General features: G+C 39.4%; 2 protein-coding genes across 2 annotated transcripts in view; one reads left to right on the plus strand and one right to left on the minus strand.

The window, feature by feature from the left end:
- The window catches only part of LOC134796243 (centrosomal protein of 131 kDa), a 33,269-nt gene extending 30,148 nt beyond the window's left edge, over positions 1–3,121 (plus strand). Inside the window, exon 16 of the mRNA XM_063768289.1 lies at positions 1,126–3,121. Within this exon, the coding sequence (XP_063624359.1) occupies positions 1,126–1,261 (136 nt within the window). The 3' untranslated portion in view covers positions 1,262–3,121. The remainder of the gene's footprint in view (positions 1–1,125) is intronic.
- A 506-nt stretch (positions 3,122–3,627) lies between these two features.
- Positions 3,628–7,168, minus strand: LOC134796220 (protein deadpan-like). The gene is made up of 3 exons (XM_063768258.1): positions 7,070–7,168; positions 5,310–5,402; positions 3,628–4,660 (listed from the first exon to the last, which is right to left on the minus strand). Exons 1-3 carry the CDS (start codon positions 7,142–7,144, stop codon positions 3,665–3,667), a joined length of 1,164 nt encoding a protein of 387 aa, XP_063624328.1. The 5' UTR covers positions 7,145–7,168; the 3' UTR covers positions 3,628–3,664.
- Between the last annotated feature and the right edge of the window lie 18,947 nt (positions 7,169–26,115).

Here is a 26,115-nt window from a genome sequence, read left to right on the forward strand (position 1 = left end):
CCAAATTTGGAAATCTAAATGATTATGAAATTATCTGTGTCGGACCGTTTTGCTTTTTTGGCTAATTGATATCAGTTTTGAATACCACGCCTCTCATTGCGGCATAGTCTATTAGGCCATTTTGGCCGTTTTTGAAGGGCTCTAGCGCCTTAAAAAACAAAAATATCAAAAAAAGCAAAACGGTCCGACACAGATATTGACAATATTAATCTGTGTTGAAAAAATCATTGCTCTAGCTTCAAAAACCACGGAGGAAAACGAGGACTACGTTTGTATGGAGGAATGACCACTCCTGTTGGCTCTTAATGTTATTGCAAAATTTAGAGACTTTAGTCAGGGCACGTTGCTCTTAAAGATGCTGACCACAGGGGATAGGTTCTTAACTGGCGACTACGTACGGGAAATAGAGCCTTGGAAATACCTCCTACAAGCTGTACTGACGGTCTCCTCAGGATCGCAAAATAAAAGAACTAAAGACAGAAATTAAACGAGGATTCTTGTGATAGGTCTTTGAACCTGTAGAGAACACCTGTTAGCCAAGCTAAATTATGATGAATAGCGCATCCAAAGGAGCAAAACTATTGTTTTTCACCTGAACTGAACAAAACTAATGATCTGGCCGACTAGCCGACTAGTCGGCCAGATCAATAGTCGGTACATCACTACTAAAAATACATTTTTGGCAAAATTTTTATTTTTGGTACTAGGTTTTACTCATCGAAACAACTCTAACAACCCCAAACACAATTAGATTGCGTTGTTTTATCACAGAGTTCCTATGGCTACCACCTGTCTCCATCATCAGATCAGCTCCAAGTCATCATAATATTGCATTGTCATCCGATTTACATTTGTATGCAAAATTTCAGCTCAATCGGAAATTGGGAAGTGGGTCAAATTTTGCTTCCAAGATTTGACCCACACTTACTAACAAACACACTAAGCGCCACTTGCACTATCCCACTAACCCGGGGTTAACCGGTTGAACCGTTAACCCAGTGTCAAATTATACTGGTAACCATGGTAACTCCAGGTTTAACTCGTTAACCCCGGGTTAGTGAATAGTGCAAGTGGCCCTAAGAGCTCCTTCTGAACAATTTTAACTTGGCTATTATTTTTTTTCAGAGTAAAAGTGGCTGTAGCACGAAAGGATTCCGCTATCCAGGCTTTAACGCGCGAAACTGCCAAGTACCAGGAGAAGATAACCATGTTAGAGCAAAAACTACAGCAGCAGCGGAAGGATTTCCTCAAACAAAAGTGAACCTTAATACCCAAAATTACAGTTAATTATCGCGTGACAATGCATAAAATAGTCAATGAAACCGGATAAAAAACCATACTGCAGCGAAATCTGCAAAAGCAGCGCAAAAAGAGTAAATAAAAGTGAACCTTATCGCCCGGAGTATGTATGTACGTATGGTTTAATATTGTATGAGACAGGATTTATGCTACGAAAAGACGAAGTACCGTCAGCAGCAAAAGTCTTAGGTAATGTAAAGTTCACGTTCTTGCTCCCCTTACACTGAACTAGTGTAGAAATAATTTTAAAGACTAAGTACTTTCTCAAATATTTTTGTTTTCTGAAAAAAGTGGCAAGAAAAATTACTTTAATTCAGTTCGTGCCTGCTATTTAAAAATGTAATCTAAATATAAAAACCAGTATGGTTTTAGAGTTAACTGGCGTCCTAACCAAGGTGACAATCGTTTGCGCTTCGCCATCGAATCGCTTTGTGTCTCTCTATCATTCTTACTTATTAGTGTGACGGTGACAGGAGCGTTAGCGATTGGCATGTTGTGTACTGGTACCAAAGACATATGTACCTTCGTATAAGACGAATAAAGTCTAAGGAAAAAACTGGGCAAGTGCGAGTCGGACTCGCGCACGAAGGGTTCCGTACCATAATGAAAAAAAAAAACGGAAAAAAAATGCAAAAAAAACGGTCACCCATCCAAGTACTGACCACGCCCGACGTTGCTTAACTTTGGTCAAAAATCACGTTTGTTGTATGGGAGCCCCATTTAAATCTTTATTTTATTCTGTTTTTAGTATTTGTTGTTATAGCGGCAACAGAAATACATCATCTGTGAAAATTTCAACTGTCTAGCTATCACGGTTCGTGAGATACAGCCTGGTGACAGACAGACGGACGGACGGACGGACGGACGGACGGACGGACGGACGGACGGACGGACGGACGGACGGACGGATGGACGGACGGACGGACGGATAGCGAAGTCTTAGTAATAGAGTCCCGTTTTACCTTTTGGATACGGAACCCTAAAAACGTGCCTCGGAATTCAAGTAAAAGTCATTCTCGAATAGATGCCGCACACACCTTTAGCCTATCCTCGGCTAGATGGCGTGACGACACCGTTTCATATTTAACAATTTTAACACATAGATATCAGTGAATGAACATGGATCAAAATGATATAAAAATAATAAAATCATTTATCCATATATGTAAATTTTTTGATAACTTTATACGTTTTCATTTTGAGTTTTAGTCGTGTGTCGATAGATGGCAGTAAATTTACAGTGACTACAAAATTAACAATGACAGGACCCCTCTATACTATCTATTATTTTTGCTGGTACTGTGCCTGGTATTTTCACTGAGTGTATAATTTCGCTTAGGCTTAATTCTATGTTTATGATCTCAACACGCGTGATGGCAATTTACACTAGACTAGATATACTATTTACTACTTTTATTCTTCTGTTAACTGTATATCGGTGGACCTTATGCCTTTTTTAATAAGGTCCACATGTACAGTTAGGAGTGTTGCTGTTTGTATGTATTATATAGGTAATTTAATTTAATTTATTAATTATGTTAACTGTATACTATCATAATTTCTAGAGATGTCTAGACATGAAATTTATCTTTAGTAGAAACAACAAAAAAAATATATATCTGATGGGACCGTACAAGCACTCACATCCGACCGCAGTTTTTGTGTTCGGAGTGTTTTAAGGCTTTTTTTTTATTATTATTTTCAACAGAAATGTATGTGTAATGTATGTGTTATTACGTAGTGTTAAGGTTTTGATTGTTTCTGATTTCGCATTGGATACAAACGATGTGATGTGCTTGTCAATAAAAAAGATGTAATATAATGATTTGTGTTTTATTATGTTCCGTTTCGGAATGAAAGTCCAGGAAGGATAAAACGAAATATTTAATATTTTGTATAAAAACAAATACCAACAGGTAAATGCTTAAAGCTTTCTATAATACAACAAACGAATACCAAATAGGTAATTTAAAGCTGTTTTAACACATTAATTAAAAACTTATCCTAGTTCAAACATATGGCCGATAAAAACATCTTAATGATATTGCTATTTCTGTCTTTCACGCTGCTTTCTTGACCCTTCATCAACAGAAAAATACTAAATTAAGGGTATTAGGATTTGCAATACATGGTTTTAGACGCCACGGGCATAAAACAAACATTCCACTGGGCCAGCATGGAGACTATAGGTACTATTATGATATACCTATTTATGAAACCAGCTTTAGTGTCGTTAAACGAGTCGCTCAAAAGTCTACATACTGGCCACGACCACTCTGTCAAGAGTGTAACGAAGAAGAAGAAGATATGAATCCCAGTGCCCTGCATATGGGAACTTCCCATTGGGAAGGATATAGGCGGAGCATCACCAAGGCCTCCACATCTCTGATGTAGACGTCCCCTGTGCCGGAGACTTTGAACTGGTATCCGCTTGTTTCTGTACCCTTTCCTGTGTCACACTAGACTGCGCCAAAGATTCCGCTGTATGCGTGATAACAGAACTGACAGGTCTTTCAAATGACGGTCTTTCTACTGCACTGGGGATACTTTCAGGTAATGTTAACCTTATGGGATATATAGGTGCTCGTTTCTCTGGTGTCGACAAATCATAGAGTTTTTCTGCAGGTCTTTCTGGCTCTAATCTTAAGACCTTTAACGCAGGTCCACTCGTTTCAGTCACAGATCGTTTTAGCTTCTGCCTTATGGAGTAGTCAACAGCGCGCTTAGGTGACGCGTCGATTCCTATCTTATAGTTTTCCACGTCTATAACTATTGATAACGGCTCCATATATTTCTTGTTTCTTAAAGATTCTTGTTTTAAAGTTTCTGGAGAAATTGTAGTTGATGATACTGTGGGTTTTTGTGTTTCTGGACTGCTATCTTGGTCTGAGGCTGATCTGCTGGGTGGGGTTGGGAAGGGGAATTTTTGAACTGGTCGTGGTGGAGTTTCAAGTTCTGTGGAAGAATCGCACGCGGAGTCGCATGAGAGAGGGCTTAGGGGAGGGCTTGTTGGTCGCGTAGCCCGAACGCAGTGGAAAGCGCTTGGTCTTTCATCGTCCAGTCTTAAAGGGTCGGGGACTAAAGCTGGATAGTCTTTAGGCTTGTGTAGGCGTTCTATCCCACTTATACAGGAGGTAAGATGATTTCCTAGCCTGTGTCTCAATCCAGTAGGGACGCTGGCAAGTCTGGATAAATATCTTCGGACTTCAACGGCACAATCTCCGAATCCAGCTCGGAATCGGTGTAAGACGGCGGGATCGGCGGCGATGGCGGCGGCTAGCTGTTGACGCTGGAGGGTCTGGAGGTGTTTCACGGTGAGCTCGAGGATGTCGGCCTTCTCGAGCTTGGAGTGGCGGGCTGGCTGGAAATGGAAATGAAAGTTAGTCTGTGAGCTCATGGAATGGAAAATTTCTGATGACTCATGACTGTTTGCAAGTAAAAATTGTGCGGTGACCTACGTCCTTCATAAGTACTAGCGACCCGCCCCGGCTTCGCACGGGTTAACAAATTACACACCTTAAAACTTAACGTGCCCTTAACCATCCTCAAGAATCACTCTATTAATAGGTGAAACCCGAATGAAAATCCGTTCAGTACCTAGTTTTTGAGTTTATCGCGAACAAACACACAAACAGACAAGTATTTAGACTATTATCTAAGGCTGCTAGAGTTAGACCAAGAAAGGCCTGCAGCGATTTTGATAGCCCACGCAGTGCAAGAGTTATTTTAAACATCAAAATTCTATGAACTTATGACGTATAAATAAAACTTGCACTGCGTGAGCTATCAATATCGCTGCAGACTTTTCTTGGTCTAACTCTAGGTTTGCTACCGCCTTCAATATTTCATCCTTGCCAGTAGGTATTTTTAACAATGGAGGGTAAATAAAGGTTTCCAAGGACAATGTTTAAGGTACAACTGAACACACTTATTTATAGAGTAAACATGTACCGTAAACAGTCTTTATCCATGAAGGGTTACTATTTTAATAAAACAATGGTTAAACTTACGTCCTTTTCAGGATCCATGAGCAAGTCCTTGAGCTCGTTGAGGCAGTTGTTGATGCGTGCGCGTCGCTTCTTCTCCATGATCGGCTTGTTGGTCTGCAACGATGGAGACAGAGCGTAAATCATCAGTTAAAATTATCACGCCTACTTTTTATACCTAGGTCACACCTAGGTACAGTCAACAGCAGAAGTTGCTAAGTGGGCGAGGTGTTCAAAATTACCTTGACACGCTCTTATTCTCTTAACAATAAAGTCGCGTCAAGTTCATTTTGAACACCTGGCCCTCTTAGCAACGTCTGCTGCGCTGACTGTATATAAAATATCATAATATCTTCACACATATATGTGGTATACAGATGTGCATGTTGTGAAAAAAGTTGTCAGCAAATTTTGTAAAGTTTTATATCTCAAATATTAAGGGAACTTCCATAGCCGTTCGTCCTCCATGCAAAAATTAGAGAAGTTTTCAAAATTGTTCCTTGTTGAAAGTTTAATTTTGGATTTTTTTCAAAGACACAGTATGAGTATAGGTACCTACATTTAAGATCTATGAGTTATGACGTCAAGTCATAATTTTTTTTTAAAACGTATTAAACTAAATTTCCATTTAGTTATCGGGTCTTAAAAACCGGACAAGTGCGACTCGGATTCGCCCACCGAGGGTTCCGTACTTTTTAGTATTTGTTGTTATAGCGGCAACAAAAATACATCATCTGTGAAAATTTCAACTGTCTAGCTATCACGGTTCATGAGTTACAGCCTGGTGACAGACAGACGGACAGTGCAATGGAGTCTTAGTAATAGGGTCCCGTTTTTACCCTTTGGGTACGGAAACCTAAAAATCAACATAAGCTAGAGGAAAATACCCACACCTTATTGTTATACCACTTTCAATCAAGGTAGGATGAAGTTACATAAAAAAAAATATTAGAAACGGCAATGACTAGATCACTATTGATAAACCAGTCAACGAGGACTAAAATGTGAATAATATATTACTACTGTTTTGTATTTTTTATGATATAGGGGGCAAACGAGCAGACGAGTCGCCTGATGGTAAGCGATTACCGCCGCCCATGGACACCCGCAACACCAGCGGGGTTGTAAGTGCTTTGCCGGCATTTAAGATAGGAATACGCTCTTTTTTTGAAGATTTGAAGGTCGTGTCGGTCGGTCTATTTGCGTTATTAACGCTTATGATTATTAAGATTATACCTAGGTACAGTCACCTGCAATAATATGTTACACAACGAAGGCTGCAGAAATATCTGACACGATCTTATTTGTAAAGCCATAAACAGCTTGTCACATATTTTTACAGCCTTTGAAGAGTAACATATTATTGCAGGTGACTGATGTACAAAGTGAGCGGCTTATAATATGTGCATTAATTAACTAAAAGTTTTCACTGGTAATATTGTGTTAAACGTTATTTTTTACTGAAATACCTAAATATTTTCCTTGTTGCCTACCCATAGCGCACGATAGGTAAGTAAACGATCTTATTAGATTATCAAACTCTACTACTTTTAACACTTGAAAAGTCCTGTACCTACCCATATAGTTTTTATATGTATTTCACTTCGTTTATATATATATATACCTTTACATTTATATTACAGATAACTCGCGAATAAAATTATTATTGCGCAATAATACCTATTTTATTCGCATTAACCTGTATCACACGTACGATGTAACCAATATATAAAAAAAAACACTTATCTAAAAATCACTTATTTAAAACACTTCACAATAATCACCTTTCTCAACTCCGCCTTCGACATTTGCTGTTCAGCAAAACCATTTTGCGAATCATCATCTTCACTGCACGGCATTTTTCACTATTATGTCCTCTATACACTCTACCAGTCGTCTATATACACTACCAGTCGTCTATACACTACCAGTCGTCTATACACTACCAGTCGTCTATACACGACCAGTCGTCCAGACCAGACTGCACTGGACGGCACTCGTACGCAGAATGACAATGAATGAACGAACGTAACGTATTAAATTGGTCTTCCTGTATTATCCCTGTTATGAATTGAAGTTGCAAACTGTAGTTGTCCCGCTCTAACCAAGGGCGGGTTACGGTGGGAACTGTATGGGAATGCGTTGTTTTCGTGCGCTCTCGCTTTACGGGTAACCTGTTGAGTGCGGCGTAGTGTTTGGGAGTAGCGGGTGTGTGCGGTTCGATTCCTGTATAAAAAATGTAAGCGAAAAATATTCTTGACTAGTTTCAACGCGATTTTTTTCTATAGATGCTGATACAGCTGATGATTTTAATAAATTTGAATTGTAATTAGGTATTTGCAAAAGTTACGGTAAACTTACATTCGTTTATAAAACTGTACATATATGTAAGTACCTGATAGAGTTGTTAAACTTGTTACAACATTATTATTTATTAAGTCTATTTTCATTATAATTTAAATTATTTACCGATTCGGGAGTCCGCTGGATGCGGGTGGCGCAGGACCGGTCATTGTGGCACTCTTTGGGGGAGGCCTATGTCCAGCAGTGGACGTCCTCTGGCTGATATGATGATGATGATGATGATGACCGATTCATTATTAGATTAGTCATACATTTACATTTAAAAACAAATTACCTACCTATTCTAAATTTATTTCATGAATTGAAAGATCAAACTGACAACAGTGACAACTATACCTAAAGCCTAAAATCAACTAAGTACACAAATTAATACCTACCTATGCCAACTTCACTAAAGTGAAGCTACATCCGCTGCCCCTTATCCTGTATAGCATGGGAATGCAGGACCGCACGCGCATCCATAAAGTCCCACAATAACCGCGCGCCGAACGCACGCAAAAAAACTCCATACTTGATCGACTCACGCGCACCCATCAAGCTACACATTTATTTATAGTCGCACCTTGTCGGTTAAATTTGAAACTTTATGTGTGCGCTCTACCGTGAAGGGTCGGGCGCTAATAAAGTACAGAGTTTTTTGTCGTGGTGTTGTATGACTTGAAACTCGGTACTTCATAGACGGGGGTAGTTCTCACGGAGTGTGGGAATGTGTAAAGGTGCAAAGGGTGAGGTGTTTTTGTCGTTTTGCGATTAGGTATGTGTTAGAATTTGCAGTTTTGAGAAATGGGTCATTTTGTTTGATGGATTTAGTAGGTGAATGCAACAATTTCAATATTTCTATTTCAGGTAAAGTTCTAAAAGTATATACCTACTTTTATGAACCACTGTATGTATTTCAGCAATCTTTCAGCGATTTATGCCAGAAGGTACTAGAGCATATTCACTTAGTTTTTTTTTTAATTCTATTGTTAACGTTATCCATGCATATTTTAGTATTTTTTTAGACCACATCGGTGACAAACAAGCATACGGGCCGCCTGATCGTAAGCAGTCATGGTACCCTATGGACACCTGCGGGCGCAGCACGGTTCCATTTTTATCGACTATCACTATGCGCGTCCCTTTCGCACTTACATACTTGTTAGAACGTGACGGGCATGGTGACATGGGATAAAAACGCGACCGTGTTACGCCGCCTGCTATGCCTGGCATGAATAGGTACTAAATTGAAAAAATTGTTGCAATAAACTTCGTGAATAAAATATTGTTAGGGAATAAAATAACAACCTAATTACTTAGTTCGACTTAACTTTAAATTAATTTTTAATATCAAATATTTAAACTAATAATTTTATTTATTTATTTACTTACAATAATACATAATTTTAATAATAGTTTATTCGTTTTGTTATTGCATTTATGCCTTATTTTAGTAAATAAGTATTAGGAAATAAAAAAACAAATATGTATAAATATTTATCTACTATTAAGCCATTTCCCTCTTCATTCCAAAACAAACAAATTTAATCCTTCTAGGTTTACTGAAACAAGATACCAAATAAATAACCTATAAGTACCCTTACATTTACCTCTTATTTGAACTTATCAATAAACTCGTGAACTCACCAGGTGCGGTATGCTATGACCTTTACTCGTACACATACCGTCATACGATAAAATAAAATACATATTTAATTAGATCATTACTTTCTCCCACGGTCCAACCAAACCACATTAGAAATGCATTTAATTAAGGATAATCCAATCTAAAATCACCTTTATTCCATTATATTAAAGCATAAATAGCATTCGATCGCATGCACTTTTAAAGTTGTCCTGAAATACCTGACAAAGTTATCTAGAGTTGAAAAAACCCACCCTCAGTTTTATTTTTGTTGGACTAAGGGTGAAATCAGCTTGGTGTTTTAGAAATGAGCAGTAAAGTTGTGGTGGTCACCGGAGTGTGACGTGCATGCAGCTAATGAAAGGTGGCTAATACGATGTCATGTGTCGCTGATGTGCTGAACTGTGGGAACGCCGCGGTACTGAGGATACAGTATCTTAACTACCCATATGTAACATGTCAAAGTGTGTCAGTTTGGATTAAGTAGGAGAACTTTTCTCCTTTAAATGCTACTTGGGATGATTGATGGAAAAAGTTCATTATTAACTTCAATAATTAGCTCGACTATAACTGACCAGCTTGAAAAATCCCCCCGACCTTTCGAAGGCGAAATTGCCTAATATGTAAAAAAACATGAAAGTTTAATTAAAGCCGTGACCGGCCCAATGGCTATAGGTAATTACAAAATTTTTTTTTCAACCCCGTGGTTGCAATTTTTCTATTATCCATAGGTACAGGACTACAGTACAGAGCTATAATACATTTTTAGGTAGGTACGGAGGTAGCCATTATGTTCGGATGGAAACTTAAAATTAAATACTCTTGGTTCGTATGAAATGTTGTATGGCGCCAAGTACTTCAGCTGTCAAATTTGCGGCTAAAATGTTTTGCACTATCTGCCTTTTTAACGCTTCGAAGTATTCCGATACGACTGTCTCCCCTCTGCACTATTTGTTATCTAAAGTTACGTTACTGGACTACTTATATTTTGACTGTGGCAGTTTTGTAAAGTTTGACCGTTGCGTGAAACAATTTGATGGTATTTTAGAAAATATGGAAATATGATGTTAATGAACAAATGCGACAAGGATCTTAATTAACGTGGGATGCTATTTGAACGGGGGTGTTGTATTGTTGATTAACTTCCGTTATCTGCCGTTTTTGAGTCGATAAGTAATCCAATATAAAATAAAAGCACAGTGGTCACCATCGGCAGTAAAAGTGAAAAAAATACCCTTGTGGATTAAAAGCTCTGTTTACTTATAGCACTCGAGTGCTATAAGTAAACAGAAGATTAATTCTTTACAAGCTTCTTGATAATCCTTATTTATCCAACTATAACCTAATGCCGCCATTAATTTTCCCATAATCCTGCATCGCAGGACCATGTGAACGGGCGTGAACTCACTTCCGCATCATAATACAGTCTGATCAAGTCAATTTCGTCCTTACAGGTACAGAATAAGGGTGAATAAAGTCGCAGATAAATTGGAATGGTGTGTAACGGGCCGCATCCTCCGGGATGAAGGGATGTAATTTATTAGGATCAAAAAAGGGAAGGTGAGCGCGGTCAGCAAATGTGACATATGTCATGTATGGGAATAACGTGTTTTTGGTAGTTTTTAGGGTTCCGTACCCAAAGGGTAAAAACGGGACCCTATTACTAAGACTCCGCTGTCCGTCTGTCTGTCACCATTGTATCTCATGAACCGCGACAGCTATAGACAGTTGAAATTTTCACAGATGATGTATTTCTGTTGCCCCTATAACAACAAATACTAAAACGTACGGAACCCTCGGTGGGCGAGTTTTACTCGCACTTGTCCAGTTTTTACTATTCTTTTACCTACTACACTTAGGTAGGTACCTATAGATAACACAGTACCGACCGACTACAGACTAGCGAGAGGGTCAAGTCAAGATGCAAATCGTTTGCGCCGTACCGGAATATATAGTGGTGTCACCCTATTTCACAGACAGAAATTTCATAGAATGTCGTTTCTCAGAAATTATTTCATATATCATTTGGTTCATATACTTTCAGTTCCAATATTATTGTTTCATAGCATATAAAATATCATAGTTTCATAGACTATTTATTTGGTTGAAACATATTTCTCAGAAATTCAGTTGAATGTATATTACTGTCAAACTTTTTAAATTTAGAAACTTATCAAACAGTAGAATTATGTTTCGTGTATTCTTGTTTCGTAGACACAGATTCCATAGATTGTTGTTCCATAGGAACTGTTTAATATAATATTTAGTTCGAGTATTTTCTTTTCAAATATTATTATTTCAGAACTTATGCACTTCATTTAAATTTATTGAAAAGAAACTCAATGCAAAGAATTGTAATATTAGAACTGCGACCCCCGCAGAAAAAATCTGTTGCCAGAAAAGTAGGTTAGGTTAGAACTGCGACCCCGAAGAAAAAAATTGTTGCCAGGAAAGTAGGTTAGGTTAGGTTAGGTTAGAACTGCGACCCCTGCGGAAATAGATTGTTGCTAGAAAAGTAGGTTAGGTTAGGTTAGAACTGCGACCCCCGCAGAAACAAACTGTTGACAGAAAAGTAGGTTAGGTTAGAACTGCGACCCCCGCAGAAACAAACTGTTGCTAGAAAAGTAGGTTAGGTTAGGTTAGAAATGCGACCACCGCAGAAACAAACTGTTGCTAGAAAAGTAGGTTAGGTTAGGTTAGAACTGCGACCCCAGCAGAAAAAAAACTGTTGCTAGAAAAGTAGGTTAGTTTAGGTTAGAAATGCGACCACCGCAGAAACAAACCGTTAGAAAAGTAGGTTAGGTTAGGTTAGAACTGCGACCCCTGCGGAAACAAACTGTTGCCAGAAAAGTAGGTTAGGTTAGGTTAGAACTGCGACCCCCGCAGAAACAAACTGTTGCTAGAAAAGTTGGTTAGGTTAGGTTAGAGCTGCGACCCCCGCAGAAACAAACTGTTGCTAGAAAAGTAGGTTAGGTTAGGTTAGAACTGCGACCCCCGCAGAAAAAAATTGTTGCCAGAAAAGTAGGTTAGGTTAGGTTAGAACAGCGACCCCTGCGGAAACAAACTTGCCAGAAAAGTAGGTTAGGTTAGGTTAGAACTGCGACCCCCGCAGAAACAAACTGTTGCTAGAAAAGTAGGTTAGGTTAGGTTAGAACTGCGATTACCGCAGAAAAAATTATCTATGATTAAATTTTTGGCAAAGTAAGTATTGAGTTACTGAGCCTTTTATGAAATGAAAATATTTAGTTTAATAAAATGTGAAACAAAATTATATGAATATGCAGGCTTGGAAACAAGTTTTATATAAACTTAATATTATAAGGAATAATAATATATGACCTGAAATTTTATGACATGAATTTCGAAACATTAATTTTCTGAACTATAAAAAATCTACAAGTACAGCTTCTAAAATGTAAGTGCACTGGAAGTTGATCATTCTATGAAATGATAATATGAGAAACATTTTCTATGAAGCACAATTCTACGAAAATGTAGTATATGAAACAACGTACAACCATATATAGTAGATTTTACAACAAGGGCATAAAGTGACCTATTTTTACCCGAGGCAATTTTTTGGTCTGAGCGAAGCGAAGACCAAAATAGTAGACGAGGGTAAAAATGGACATTTATGCCCTTGTTGTACACTCTGCTTTTCACTTCGATTGCGAGGAAAATATACAAAAAATCAAATATTTTAGGTTATTTTAACGTATTTATTCAAGACTAAAGAAAATTGTTCTTGGGCCGGTCGGAGGCGCGGGGCACGCTGATCGGGAGAGCGCCGGTCGGGGGCGCGCCGGCAGGGCTGGCAGTTTGTATGGCAGAATTTGGACTTTATTGCTAAGTCAATAAGGGTCGTAATAGATGATTTTACTTTATGCTTTAGAGCATAAAATGCGATTTTATGTCGTCTACGCACGACATAAAGGTGCACTTTTTGAGCATGAGAAGTGAAAAAGTTATATAATACATATAACTATGGGAGTCAGTAGACAAAATACCTATAGGTACGTGTATAAAAAACACAAAAAAATAGATATTCAAAATAAATAAATAACATAATTATGTATAAAAAAACAAATACATAAGTAGGTTATGTTAGTCTGTCAGGTATTTGTAATATGAGTAGGTTGCCTGATTTAAATTTTAAATAGGTACCTACTCGTAAATAATAAATAAAAAATCGTCTGTGTAATTTTACGGCAGGTAGGAAATTACTTACAGGCTATATACACTCTTAATTTAACGATTAAATATTTCGAAGTTGGTTTTAAATCCTTGTACGGCAGAAACCAACGAAATGATATTGGCTCATCCATCGTACCGGAAGCTATACAAAACAAACGTAAAAGACTTGAAAGTTATAACCAAAAGTAACCTTTTTGTGTTTTTGCCCCTAAGGGTAATATTTTTTGTCACAACTTTCATTGTTTCAAAATTCCAATAGGAATCAGTTTCTCCCACACTAATCCTCATATTAAACGACTTTTTTCTACTTCCTCAAATCTCTGGTTCCCATGTGGACAGGTGCTTAAAAAACACACCCGTTTTTATTGAGATTTAAAAAAAAAACATAGTTTCCGGGTGCTCCGGATGCTACAAAAACGCCATTGTCGGTGCCCCTAATATTTGGAAATCAAATCTATTGATGAGGTTGATGACTGATGAGTGATTAACTCTTGGGAGATTTATAAATTAAGTTTCTAAATGTTGATACCTAATTGATCTTTTGGATAACTATTAAGGGTGATTTCGGAAGTGTAGGTACTATGTAAGTATTTATACGCGCCGAAGCTTTTGAAAACTTCCAGTTTCGATATGGAACAAGAACATTAAGAATAAATTAGATTAGATTAATCGATTATTATTGAAATAATAAGTATTATTATTCAAGTTAATGTTATAACTTGATAAGTAAGTAGATGTTACCGTATGTATACATGAATTCAAATTAAAGAAGGGTGGGTTACTACCCATTTTAAATAGATAGGAAAACCATTTGAATCTAGGTAAAGTCTGGACTCTGGAAGACCTAGGTAAATAGTCTAAATAACACATACCTACCTAAATCCTATACATACCTTTAAACGAGCAATTCCTGTATATTTATTTATTTATATATATCGGGGATCTCGGAAACGGCTCTAGCGATTTCGATGAAATTTGCTAGGGGTTTTCGGGGGCGAAAAATCGATCTAGGTCGTGGTAGAAGAGCCGGCCGCAAAATTTCTAACCGACTTGATACCACGATGAAATGCACAATGGTTTCCCATAAAAGTTATGCTAAGTCCGAATTCGATAGTCTGCCACGGCGGAACTTGCCGAAAGTACGAAAAAGAAGGCCACTTCCGGTGCGAAAAAAGGGGCTGATTTAACCCATCTGATACCGAGATAGTAGTTATGGCAGCAGTTAGAAATTTACATGTAGACACAGAAAAGCGAAGTCTGCCACTATTTTTTTTGCCGGAAGTGCTTGGCAGACGCTCTCAAAGGTGACCATCGGGACCCCTAAATTAACCCATCTGATACCACCATGAAACCAATGCCAGTCGGTAGGTATGAACTCTCATGTCAGGAATATATAAGTCTGCCAAGGCTTTTCCTGCCGAAACACCATGGCAGACGAGATTATGTAAGCAAGGTCGCCATCGGTTACCCTACACTAACCCATCTGATACCACCATGAAACCAATTCCATTCGGTAGGTATGAACCCCCATTTTAGGAATATATAAGTCTGCCAAGGTTTTTCCTGCCGAAACACCTTGGCAGACGAGATTATAAGCAAGATGACCATCGGTTACCGTACACTAACCCATCTGATACCGCCATGAAACCAATTCCAGTCGGTAGGTATGAACCCTCATTTCATGAATATATAAGTCTGCCAAGGCTTTTCCTGCCGAAACACCTTGGCAGACGAGATTATGTTAGCAAGGTGTACATCAGTTACCCTACATTAACCCATCTGATACCTCCATGAAACCAATTCCAGTCGGTAGGTATGAACCCTCATTTCGGAAATTTTTAAGTCTGCCAAGGCCTTTCCTGCCGAAACGCCTTGACAGACGAGATTATGTAAGCAACATCCGCATCCGTGGGACCGGTATACGTGATTACTGTAGGCTTATTTATTACTTTATGCTTTTACATATTTGTATGTCTTTCCCATCACGGAACAATGGTGTTCCGGACCTTTGGGAGGCGTGCGCGGAGCCGAAGCCAACACGTAGAGGCCCTTTTGACACTTTAATGAAATGTAAGGGGTACACCGAGCGGAGGCTGCCCTTGCCCGTGTCATGGGACGCACGCAGAGGCAGCACCCGCCAGGGTGTAAGGACTATTGAGAGTTGATGGAATCTAAAATGAACTAGGTTATTGGGTGAAAGCGATGGACTAAGAACTGAGCTATGGGGTAAAAAACCGGACGCCTGCCTAATAAAACGGTATGCAATTTTATTTCCGGCAGACGGTGACTCGCCCTCACAAGATGGGCCCCCACAAAAAGCGACATCTAGGATGGCTCAAGGGCAACACCGGTGTGAGCGGCTCAGGGGTGTCGAGAGGTGTGCGCCGCTTTCTACCCAGTGGCTGTTAACAGCCACTGTGCCAACTCGCGTCTTATGCAACATTTGTATATTATTATGTTATTAATGAAATATATTTATAATTTATTAAACCTATATCTAATACATTGGGAATTCATTACCTGCTTACGGCAGTAGTAGGGAGTAGTGGGTGAGTTCTGGCTCACTTAGCCAGGCCAACAGTCCCTCCCCCTTTTTTTCTCTTGTTGAGGCCCTGCAACCTTACCTTGAACCCAACCTAATGTCATTGTAGCTCGAATCTAACCTAATCTATTTTTATTGCTTTTAGAAAATATTCTAATAACAATTATCTACTTTTGCAAAGTTAAATGTTGAATTCTTTATTTCGCAAAATGGAATTTTAATGTGACTATAATGTATGTGCAATCTACTTAGAAACTGGGTTTAGAAATATAAAAACACACATTTTATATAGGATAATAAGTTTATTCAAGTAATATTCTGAACATATGAGATATAGTAACATCATTACTTATTCTGTGTACAGTGGAGAAAACATGCAAGTTGACATTTTTCGTTTTAAAATAAAGATAAACTAAACAGTATTTGCCACAAACCGATGTAAAAAAAACTTTGCAGTTGTTGATTACAATACCATATCTTAAGGCCCCAGTACACAATGGGCCATCGCCGGCCATTCCAAGGGACGCATTTATGCGTTAGAGGGAGCAAATGATATTGCTATCTCATTCTACCGCATGGCTGCGTCCCTTGGAGTGGCCGGCAATGGCCCATTGTGTACTGGGGCCTTTACAATTTCTCTCCATGAACATTTTATGATACCCAACCAACCTTCCGGTTTTCGCCCGAATGAATTAAAATATTCACCAACACCATTGACATCAATATAAATGGCTATCCGATGTCAGCCAGGTTTAAAATCCGGATCTAAATTGATAATAAGCAATTTAAACAGGTGAACAGGTAGCTGAACAAACATTGGCATTTTGTTGGCTGCAAATACATTCGATTCCACGCCTATATTCATTTTACTCATATAGTGTTACAAAGAACTCATTTGCTGTCAAGAATTACCGACAATTGTCGTGTTTCTTGTGACAATTGTCATTAGCTTCGCAAAATAAGTACTTAGTATTTGGCGATATAATGGAGTTTTTATTTTATTAACATGTTGGTGGCAAACAAGCACACCGCCCGTCTGATGGTAAGCGGTTGTAACGTCAGTACCAACTGTGATGTCGACAAGTGTCGCACCTGCCACCGTAGTGAAATAGAGGTCAGGCCCCAATTTCACATCGGTGACAGGTGCGACGAATTGTAAAATCACTATCGCCGACGTCACAGGCATCCATGGGCTACGATTACCACTTACCATCGGGCGGGCCGTATTCCTGTTTGCCACCATCATTGTATTATTTAAAAAAAACTTTATTATATCGGAAAAAACAGATATTTCTACTGTGAAGTTTCTGACAATTGTCAAAGATCTAGAAGAATTGTAGGTAATTTTTGACAGGTAATGAGTTATATGTCGGAATTTCGTGACAATTGCAGTGTTTCTGTGACAATTGTCATAAACTTAGCAAGAGAAATATCTGTTTTTTTTCCGATATCATAAAGTTTTTTTTTAATAATACAATGATGGTGGCAAACAGGAATACGGCCCGCCCGATGGTAAGCGGTAACCGTAGTTCATGGATGCCTGTGACGTCAGCAACAGTGATTTTACAATTCGTCGCACCTGTCACGTTGGTGAAACAGGGGCCAGGAGTTAAGTCAAAAGCTAGTAAACAGTAATCTCCTCCATAGTCCTCTCCAGAGTTGGGCAAAAATTAACTTGAATAAGAATAAGAATAAAAACAGAAATTTTATTCTTATTCAAATCAATTTGAATTAGAATAATTCTTGCACTAGTTATTTTAGAATAAAATTAACGTGAATAAATCATGTGACTTTTATTTTAAATGCGGAATAAAAAACAGAATAATTATTCTAGAAGTGAGGCTATTCTAACTAAGGTTTTATTCAATTAAAATGTTATTTAGAATTAAATTAATTTTTGTAGTACAATTGGTTAAATTTTGTAACTTGAACTTCACCCTTCTATTTAAAAGTCGAATTGATTTGATATTTGTTCCTTTAGTTTAGGTATAGGTACACATTGAAGAGTTCCGCTATACGCTATCTACTTCTATCATCCGATCAGGGTGCTTAGCCAACATGCCAAACGTTGACGCTCCGTAGAGTTGCGCATAGTCTCTCTCTATCACTCTTACATATTAGTGCGATACAGAGACAGATAGCGTTTCGTTGTCGTAGCACTCGTAGCGCAAACGATTGGGTGCCTAGCTAAGATGCCAATTTTTGTTTTTAATTTAATAACCAAATCATAAGGTACAATTTAGCTGTTTTTAGCGCTTTCTGTCTCTATCACTCTTACATATTAGTGCAATAGAGAGACAGAGATAGCGTTTCGTTGTCGTAGCGCAAACGATTGGCATGTTGGCTACGCACCCAAGGTGCTAAGCAAAGATATCAATTTTTGTTTTTAATTTCATAAACAAATCATTCAGTAAATTTAGCTTTTCTGGGGGCCTAGCCAATATGCCAATCGCTTGCGCTCCGCCAACGAAGCGCTTTCTATCTCTATCACTCTTACATATTAGTGCGATAGAGAGACATATAGCGTTTTGTTGTCGTGGCGCAAACGTTTGGCATGTTGGCTACGCTTCCATGTGCCTTGCCAAGATGCCAATTTTTGTTTTTAATTTAATAACCAAATTAGGTAAATTCAGCTGTTCTGGGGGCCTAGCCAACATGCCAATCGCTTGCGCTCCAACAACGAAGCGCTTTCTGTCTCTATCACTCTTATATATAAGTGCGTTGGCATAATGGCTAGGCCCCCAGAACAGCTAAATTGTATCCAAAGATTTGGTTATTAAATTAAAAACAAAAATTGTCATCTTGGCTAGGCACTTTGGGTTCGTAGCCAGTATGCCAATCGTTTGCGCTACGACAACTAAACGCTATCTCTGTCTCTCTATCGCACTAATATGTAGGAGTGATAGACAGAAAGCGCTTCGTTGTTGGAGCGCAAGCGATTGGCATGTTGACTAGGCCCCCAGAACTGTTAAATTTACCTGATGATTTGATTATTAAATTAAAAACAAAAATTGACATCTTGGCTAGGCATCTTGGGTGCATAGCCAACATGCCAATCGTTTGCGCTACGACAACGAAACGCTATCTCTGTCTCTCTATCGCACTAATATGTAAGAGTGATAGAGACAGAAAGCGCTTTGTTGTTGGAGCGCAAGCGATTGGCATGTTGGCTAGGCCCCCAGAACAGCTATACCTAATGTATGGTTATTAAAATAAAAACAAAAAGTTGGCATCTTAGCTAGGCACATTGGGAGCGTAGCCAACATGCCGAACGTTTGCGCTACGACAACAAATGCTATCTTTGTCGCTCTATCGCACTAATATGTAAGAGTGATAGAGACAGAAAGCGCTTCGTTGTTGGAGCGCAAGCGATTGGCATGTTGGCTAGGCCCCCAGAACGGTTAAATTTACCTGATGATTTGATTATTAAATTAAAAACAAAAATTGGCATCTTGGCTAGGCACCTTGAGTGCGTAGCCAACATGCCAATGGGTTGCGCTACTTCAACGAAACGCTACCTCCGTCTCTCTATCGCACTAATATGTAAGAGTGATAGAGACAAAGCGCTTCGTTGTCGGAGCGCAAACGATTGGCATCTTGGCTAGGCCCCTAGACCAGTTAAATTGAACCTAATGATTTGATTAGTAAATTAAAAAGAATACGGTTACTGAAACTATGCGTTATGCGACAGTCAATTTGTAAGATTTTATTCCATAAAATAGGTATAAATTAGACAAGAGACTAACTACTATTACATCTACCTAACTATACGTAATCAGTACTTACACGGTACCCGAACTACATTTTTATTCGTGGAATATTATTTCAATTAAAAATCATGATTATATTTATTTGATTAAGAATAAGTTATTCTCATTAAATTTTTTCTCATACGAATTATTCCCGACCAAAATTATTTGAATATTTTTGACGGGAATAAAATCGAGATGATTTTATTCCTACGAATTCTTATTCAAATAATGATTTTATTCTTGAATGCCCAACACTGGTCCTCTCTAACTTTCAGGCAGTTTTATTAACTTCTTATGGTATCAATGTGGAGTATAAATAGTCTACTATACATATATCCCAAAAACTTTAACGTTTACGTTTTTAAATACAGGGTGACCTTAGCCAGTGGACAAACCCTGAAATCCCACATAGGGTTACTTCTCAGAAATGCTCTAACGGTAATTTCTTTTTAATTAGAACAAAAGATAAAACATTAAATTATCAAACAAAAGTTAATTCCAATAATCGACAACAAAAAGAAACATACTGTATTAATCATTGGCAGTGCTTTTGACAATTTGTTTGAAAATGTGCGGCAATGATGACATTTGTCAAAAGTCAGAATCTTATTATTGTCATAAATAAAAAAGATAATCAAAACGGTCGAAGAAAGTTTTAATTAATTTAATTTAATTTAATAATTTAATAATTAATAATTAATCTTATTTAAAGCTGCAACACGACTGATTAATTGACACGATTGTTCTCCCAGAAGGAGGTTCGTGGGGTATTTGACTATGGTACGGTCGTATAGAGGGCGGTCTCACGACCTCCAGAAAATTCCGACTTTTGGTCTACCGCTTCCGGTCAGAAAAATGTTCAACGGCCTGGCGTAACGGTGAAACCTAGGTGGGGGGTGCTCGACCAAATGTCATAGAGGGACCCTGGCAGTTTTTGAAGCCACCATTTTTTTTTCAAAATGGCCGACTTTTTTTTAAAAAATTTTTTAAGTTTGTCCTAGCGCGCTGAAATTTTGGTCACGGAATCTCGGAGTCCCCTAGATTCCTACGAAAAAAAATTTTTTGGAAAAATGCTTCAATTGTTGGAAAAATGGCCACTTTTATTTTGTATGGCAACTTTTAAACGGTGCGAGATAGGTGGGGGGTGCTCGACCGAATGTCATAGAGGGCCCCGAGACAAAACAAACTGCATTTAAAAATTTTCAAACGGGCCGACTTTTTTTTTTTAATTTTTTCAAGTTGGTCCGAGCGCGCTGAGATTTGGCATGGCGAGAGATAGAGACCTCTAAATTCCTATGAAAAAAAAAATTTTTGGAAAAAATCCACGATGGCGGAAATAATGGTCATTTTAATTTTGTATGGCAACTTTTAAACGGTGCGAGGTAGGTGGGGGGTGCTCGACCAAATGTCATAGAGGGCCCCGAGAGAAATAAAACTGCATTTAAAAATTTTCAAAATGGCCGACTTTTATTTTATTTTTTTTTCAAGTTGGTCCGAGCGCGCTGAGATTTGGCATGCGGCGAGCCTGGGGGCCCAAGATTACCATGTGAAAAAAAATTTTTGGAAAAGTCCAAAACGGCGCGGGCACGGGCAATAGTCAAATTTCCAAGTAGGTTAAGCGAGCCCGAAGGGCGAGCTTCAGGCCGGGAGGCCGAAGGCCGACCCCGCGGAGGGCCGTCAGGCCCGGAGCTTCACCCCGAATGTCCAAGCGTGCCCCACCCCCAGTAATTTTGGGCGAGGCCGAAGGCCGAGCTGCGGGAATGACCAACAAAGCAAAATCCTATACAAAAAGTGTGTTAAGCGAGCCCGAAGGGCGAGCTCCAGGCCGGGAGGCCGAAGGCCGACCCCGGCGGAGGGCCGAAGGCCCGGAGCCTCCAGCCCGACTCCCAAAACGCGAGGCCGAAGGCCGAGCTGCGTGAATGCAGTGCTTCCAAGCGTTCTACAAAGTCAACTGTCTTGATAAGCGAAGCCGGCGGGCCGAAGGCCCGACGGCGAAGCGTCGAGGCTCGCGAAGGCCGAAGGCCGAGCTCCGCGTAGGGCCGAAGGCCCGAAGCGTCACACGAGAGGGGGAAGTTGGAGCTTAAACACGACCCAATAGGAAAAGTGTCTTAGACAAGCGAAACGGCGGGCCGAAGGCCGAAGGCCGTAGGCCCGACGTGAGGTTGTCAAGACACTTTTACTATTGGGTCGTGTTTAAGCTCCAACTTCCCGCTTACCCCCCAAAGCAAAACCAACCCTCCAAGTGTTTTAATAAGCGAAGCGGCGGGCCGAAGGCCCGACGCTGAGCTTCGGAACCCAGCGAAGGCCGAAGGCCGAGCTCCGCGTAGGGCCGAAGGCCCGGAGCGTCCCTTTAGATTCCCATGCACGCGAGGCCGAAGGCCGAGCTGCGGGAATGAAGTGCTCGCACGCGGATCTTTCCGTCCTAACAAAAGTAGAAATTCATTTCTCTTTCCCTTTGGAAAACAAAACTACGGCACCAACAACAGCACAAACAACAGCACCAACAACAACAACACATAAACAACAATACCAACAACAGCACAAACAACAACACGCGCACCGCGGGGCCCTCGGGCCCCGCGCACAGGGCAAAATCTAGTTAATCTTATTTAAAGCCGCAATCCGATGATTGATTGACACGATTGTTCTCCCAGAAGGAGGTTCGTGGGGTATTTGACTATGGTACGGTCGTATAGAGGGTGGTCTCACGACCCCCAGAAAATTCCGACTTTTGGTCTACCGCTTCCGGTCAGAAAAATGTTCAACGGCCTGGCGTAACGGTGAAACCTAGGTGGGGGGTGCTCGACCAAATGTCATAGAGGGACCCTGGCAGTTTTTGACGCCGCCATTTTTTTTTCAAATGGCCGACTTTTTTTTTTTAATTTTTTCAAGTTTGTCCTAGCGCGCTGAAATTTTGGTCACGGAATCTCGGGGTCCTCTAGATTCGTATGGGAAAAAAAATTTCGAAAAAATCCAAGATGGCGGAAAAAATGGCCACTTTTATTTTGTATGGCAACTTTTAAACGGTGCGAGATAGGTGGGGGGTGCTCGACCGAATGTCATAGAGGGCCCCGAGACAAAATAAACTGCATTTAAAAATGTTCAAACGGGCCGACTTTTTTTTTTTTCAAGTTGGTCCGAGCGCGCTGAGATTTGGCATGGCGAGAGATAGAAGCCTCTAAATTCCTATGAAAAAAAAAATTTTTGGAAAAAATCCAAGATGGCGGAAATAATGGTCATTTTAATTTTGTATGGCAACTTTTAAACGGTGCGAGGTAGGTGGGGGGTGCTCGACCAAATGTCATAGAGGGCCCCGAAACAAAGCAAACTGCATTTAAAAAATTTCAAAATGGCCGACTTTTTTTTTTAATTTTTCAAGTTGGTCCGAGTGCGCTGAGATTTGGCATGCGGCGAGCTAGGGGGCCCAGCATTACCATGTAAAAAAAATTTTTGGAAAAATCCAAAATGGCGGGCGACAAGGGCAAAATTCAAATTTCCAAGTAGGTTAAGCGAGCCCGAAGGGCGAGCTTCAGGCCGGGAGGCCGAAGGCCGACCCCGCGTAGGGCCGTCAGGTCCAGAGCTTCACCCCGAATATCCAAGCGTGCCCCACCCCCAGTAATTTTGGGCGAGGCCGAAGGCCGAGCTGCGGGAATGACGAACAAAGCAAAATCCTATACAAAAAGTGTGTTAAGCGAGCCCGAAGGGCGAGCTTCAGGCCGGGAGGCCGAAGGCCGACCCCGGCGGAGGGCCGAAGGCCCGGAGCCTCCACCCCGACTCCCAAAACGCGAGGCCGAAGGCCGACCTGCGTGAATAATAATAAAATAAAATAAAAAATAAAAATGTTTATTTACTTTCACAATAATCATCTTAAAGCTAGTGATTGGAACCTCCTTTTAAGCTTTAAAGCCTGTGCCAGGAGGTACCGCTCTTCCTTATCTGGAGAATTTTAACAGTATTGTGCTACATATGTGAGTAAGTAGGTATATTAACTTGATTAACTTAAAGTTACAATAAAGATGCTGAAAAGCTATATAGGTACAAAACATGCAAAAAGGTATAAATAAAAAATTGTAATAAAACAGATCAATATCCAAACGTAGGTAAAACATAAAATATAAAAATATAAAATCCCTCGTATGTGTGTGTGCTTGCGTATGTGTGTGGGTGTGTATGTATGTGTGTGTGTGTGTATGTGTGTATGTATGTGTGTGTGTGCGTGTGTGTGTGTGTTTGAGTGTATGAATAAGTAAGGCTGTGCGTGTTTTATGTACGATAGGTTACTCGAGTGAGTAATTCTTCGGTTTCCTCGTATGTTTGTGTTATAAGCCAAGCCGGTATAATCTTTTTACATTCATAATAGTGTTTACTGTGTATGTTAAGTTCATTGTTAAAAAAGTTGTATAAGTGAGCAGAAAGTGCTACGAAATGTCGTTTTGCAAATTTAGTTTTATTTTGAGATACAGTCGCAACTTTATGCATTCGTCTTCTATGTGTGCAAGTGTCAACATATGGTAATAATTTATGTTTCTTCAGAACTATATGAAGAATAAACAATCTTCTTATGGAAAGAAGATTTGTCATACTATATAGTCTTTCAGTGGGAAATCTTATTCTCTTAAAATACATGACCTTTAGTAGGCTGCGCTGCGCACGCTCTAGTTGCAAGAAACGCGTTTTGGCCGCGCCTCCCCAGATAGTTATACAGTAAATTATGACAGACTGTACCAAAGCAATATATATTTCTTTTAGTAGATCTTTGGCAGAGTCACTAGATCCATCCATTCCCCCTGGCACCACATACCTCAAAGATTTGAAGATCCAGATAAATTTTCTTATTCGTGAGGAGACATATTCAAGGTGTGGATACCAAGAGAGCCGCTGGTCCATGAAAACTCCCAAATATTTAGCTTGTGCAACTTTTTGGATGATCGGACAGCTGCATGTTCCTGGGGTCAATGTATCATCGCAATTGTGTATTTTAATAGTAAAATCACTGCCAGGTTGCGTGTTGTCCGAAATACTAAAGCAAACGTAATTTGTTTTTGCTGTGTTAAGCGTAAGTATATTATTATGCAACCATTTCTGAATTTGCCGTAATCCTTGATCAGCATGTACTCTAACTTCATTCCATGTCGCCCCTGTAAAAACAACAGCGGTGTCGTCGGCATATGAGAAGATTTTAGCATTCTTGATTTGCATACCGCAGAGATCGTTTATGTAAACTAGAAATAAGGTTGGACCAAGAACGCTTCCCTGCGGTACGCCGTAGGAGATTTCCTTAAGTCCCCCTGTGCAGTTTTCTAGTTTTACTTTTTGTTTTCTATCAGATAGGTAGTCCTTAAGTAAAAGAAGCGGAGTTCCCCTTATTCCAATTTTTTCTAGTTTATGTACAAGGATGGGAACAGAGACGGTATCGAAAGCTTTTTTCAAGTCTAGAAATACGGACATACATTTTTGCCGGTTATCTAATTGCTCTACAACTAGTGAAGTTAACGCTGCCACCGCATCCTCGGTTGATTTACGTTGCCTAAAGCCAAATTGAGTGTTTGATAAGATATTAAATTGGTTTAAGTAAGCTATTAATCTAGAATTAAGCAATTTTTCAACAATTTTGGAGATTGCCGGTAGCACCGAAATTGGTCTGTAATTGCTAATATTGTCTCTGCTCCCTCCCTTGTAAACTGGCGTGATAACTGCCTGTTTAAGTGGAGCAGGAAATATTCCTTTCTCGAAACACTGGTTTATAAAATGTGTTAACACGGGGACTATTTCTGCATTAGCCATTTTTAGGAACTTTGTAGAGATATTGTCCCAGCCAGGAGCACTATCGGATTTAAGATTCATGAGTGTACTATATACCTCGTTATAGTCAACATCTAGTAGAACAAATGAGTTCGGCTGAGACGATAAATTTTGCAAATAAGTGTATTGCTCATCAATTGACGGATGATTCTGCTGAGCGAGGTTTTTACCAATATTTACGAAATACTCGTTTATAAAATCCGCTGAAGCAATTTGTGTTGATTTGAGGTTAAGTAATTCTGGATTAGAAGTGTTATTTTTGTTAGAATATGTGACGTTTTTAATATTTTTCCATAGTTCTTTATTATTTTTCGTATTTTTTGCAATCATTTCTTTTTCATAATTACTTTTTAATTTCTTTAAAAGCTTATTACAGTAATTTCTATATCTTATGTACGTTATTTTATTGATTTCGTTGTGAGGATCAGCTTGAACCGCTTTTTGAAGTCTATTGCGATTTCTGATACAGCGAAGCATACCTTGTGTTATCCACGGTCTAATTATGCGGTTTTTTTTTGGTATATTTGTGATCACTGTGTTTTCTTGTAATGA

Source organism: Cydia splendana, chromosome 13 (genome assembly GCF_910591565.1).
Source record: "Cydia splendana chromosome 13, ilCydSple1.2, whole genome shotgun sequence".
NCBI lineage: Eukaryota > Metazoa > Arthropoda > Insecta > Lepidoptera > Tortricidae > Cydia > Cydia splendana.

Coding starts and splice junctions, on each gene's coding strand:
- LOC134796220 (XM_063768258.1), bottom strand. CDS start 7,144: ATGCCGTGCAGTGAAGATGATGATTCGCAAAATGGTTTTGCTGAACAG. Junction 5,403..7,069: donor CGAAGGCGGAGTTGAGAAAG/GTGATTATTGTG, acceptor CCATCGTTGCAG/ACCAACAAGCCGATCATGGA. Junction 4,661..5,309: donor TCATGGATCCTGAAAAGGAC/GTAAGTTTAACC, acceptor TTCCATTTCCAG/CCAGCCCGCCACTCCAAGCT.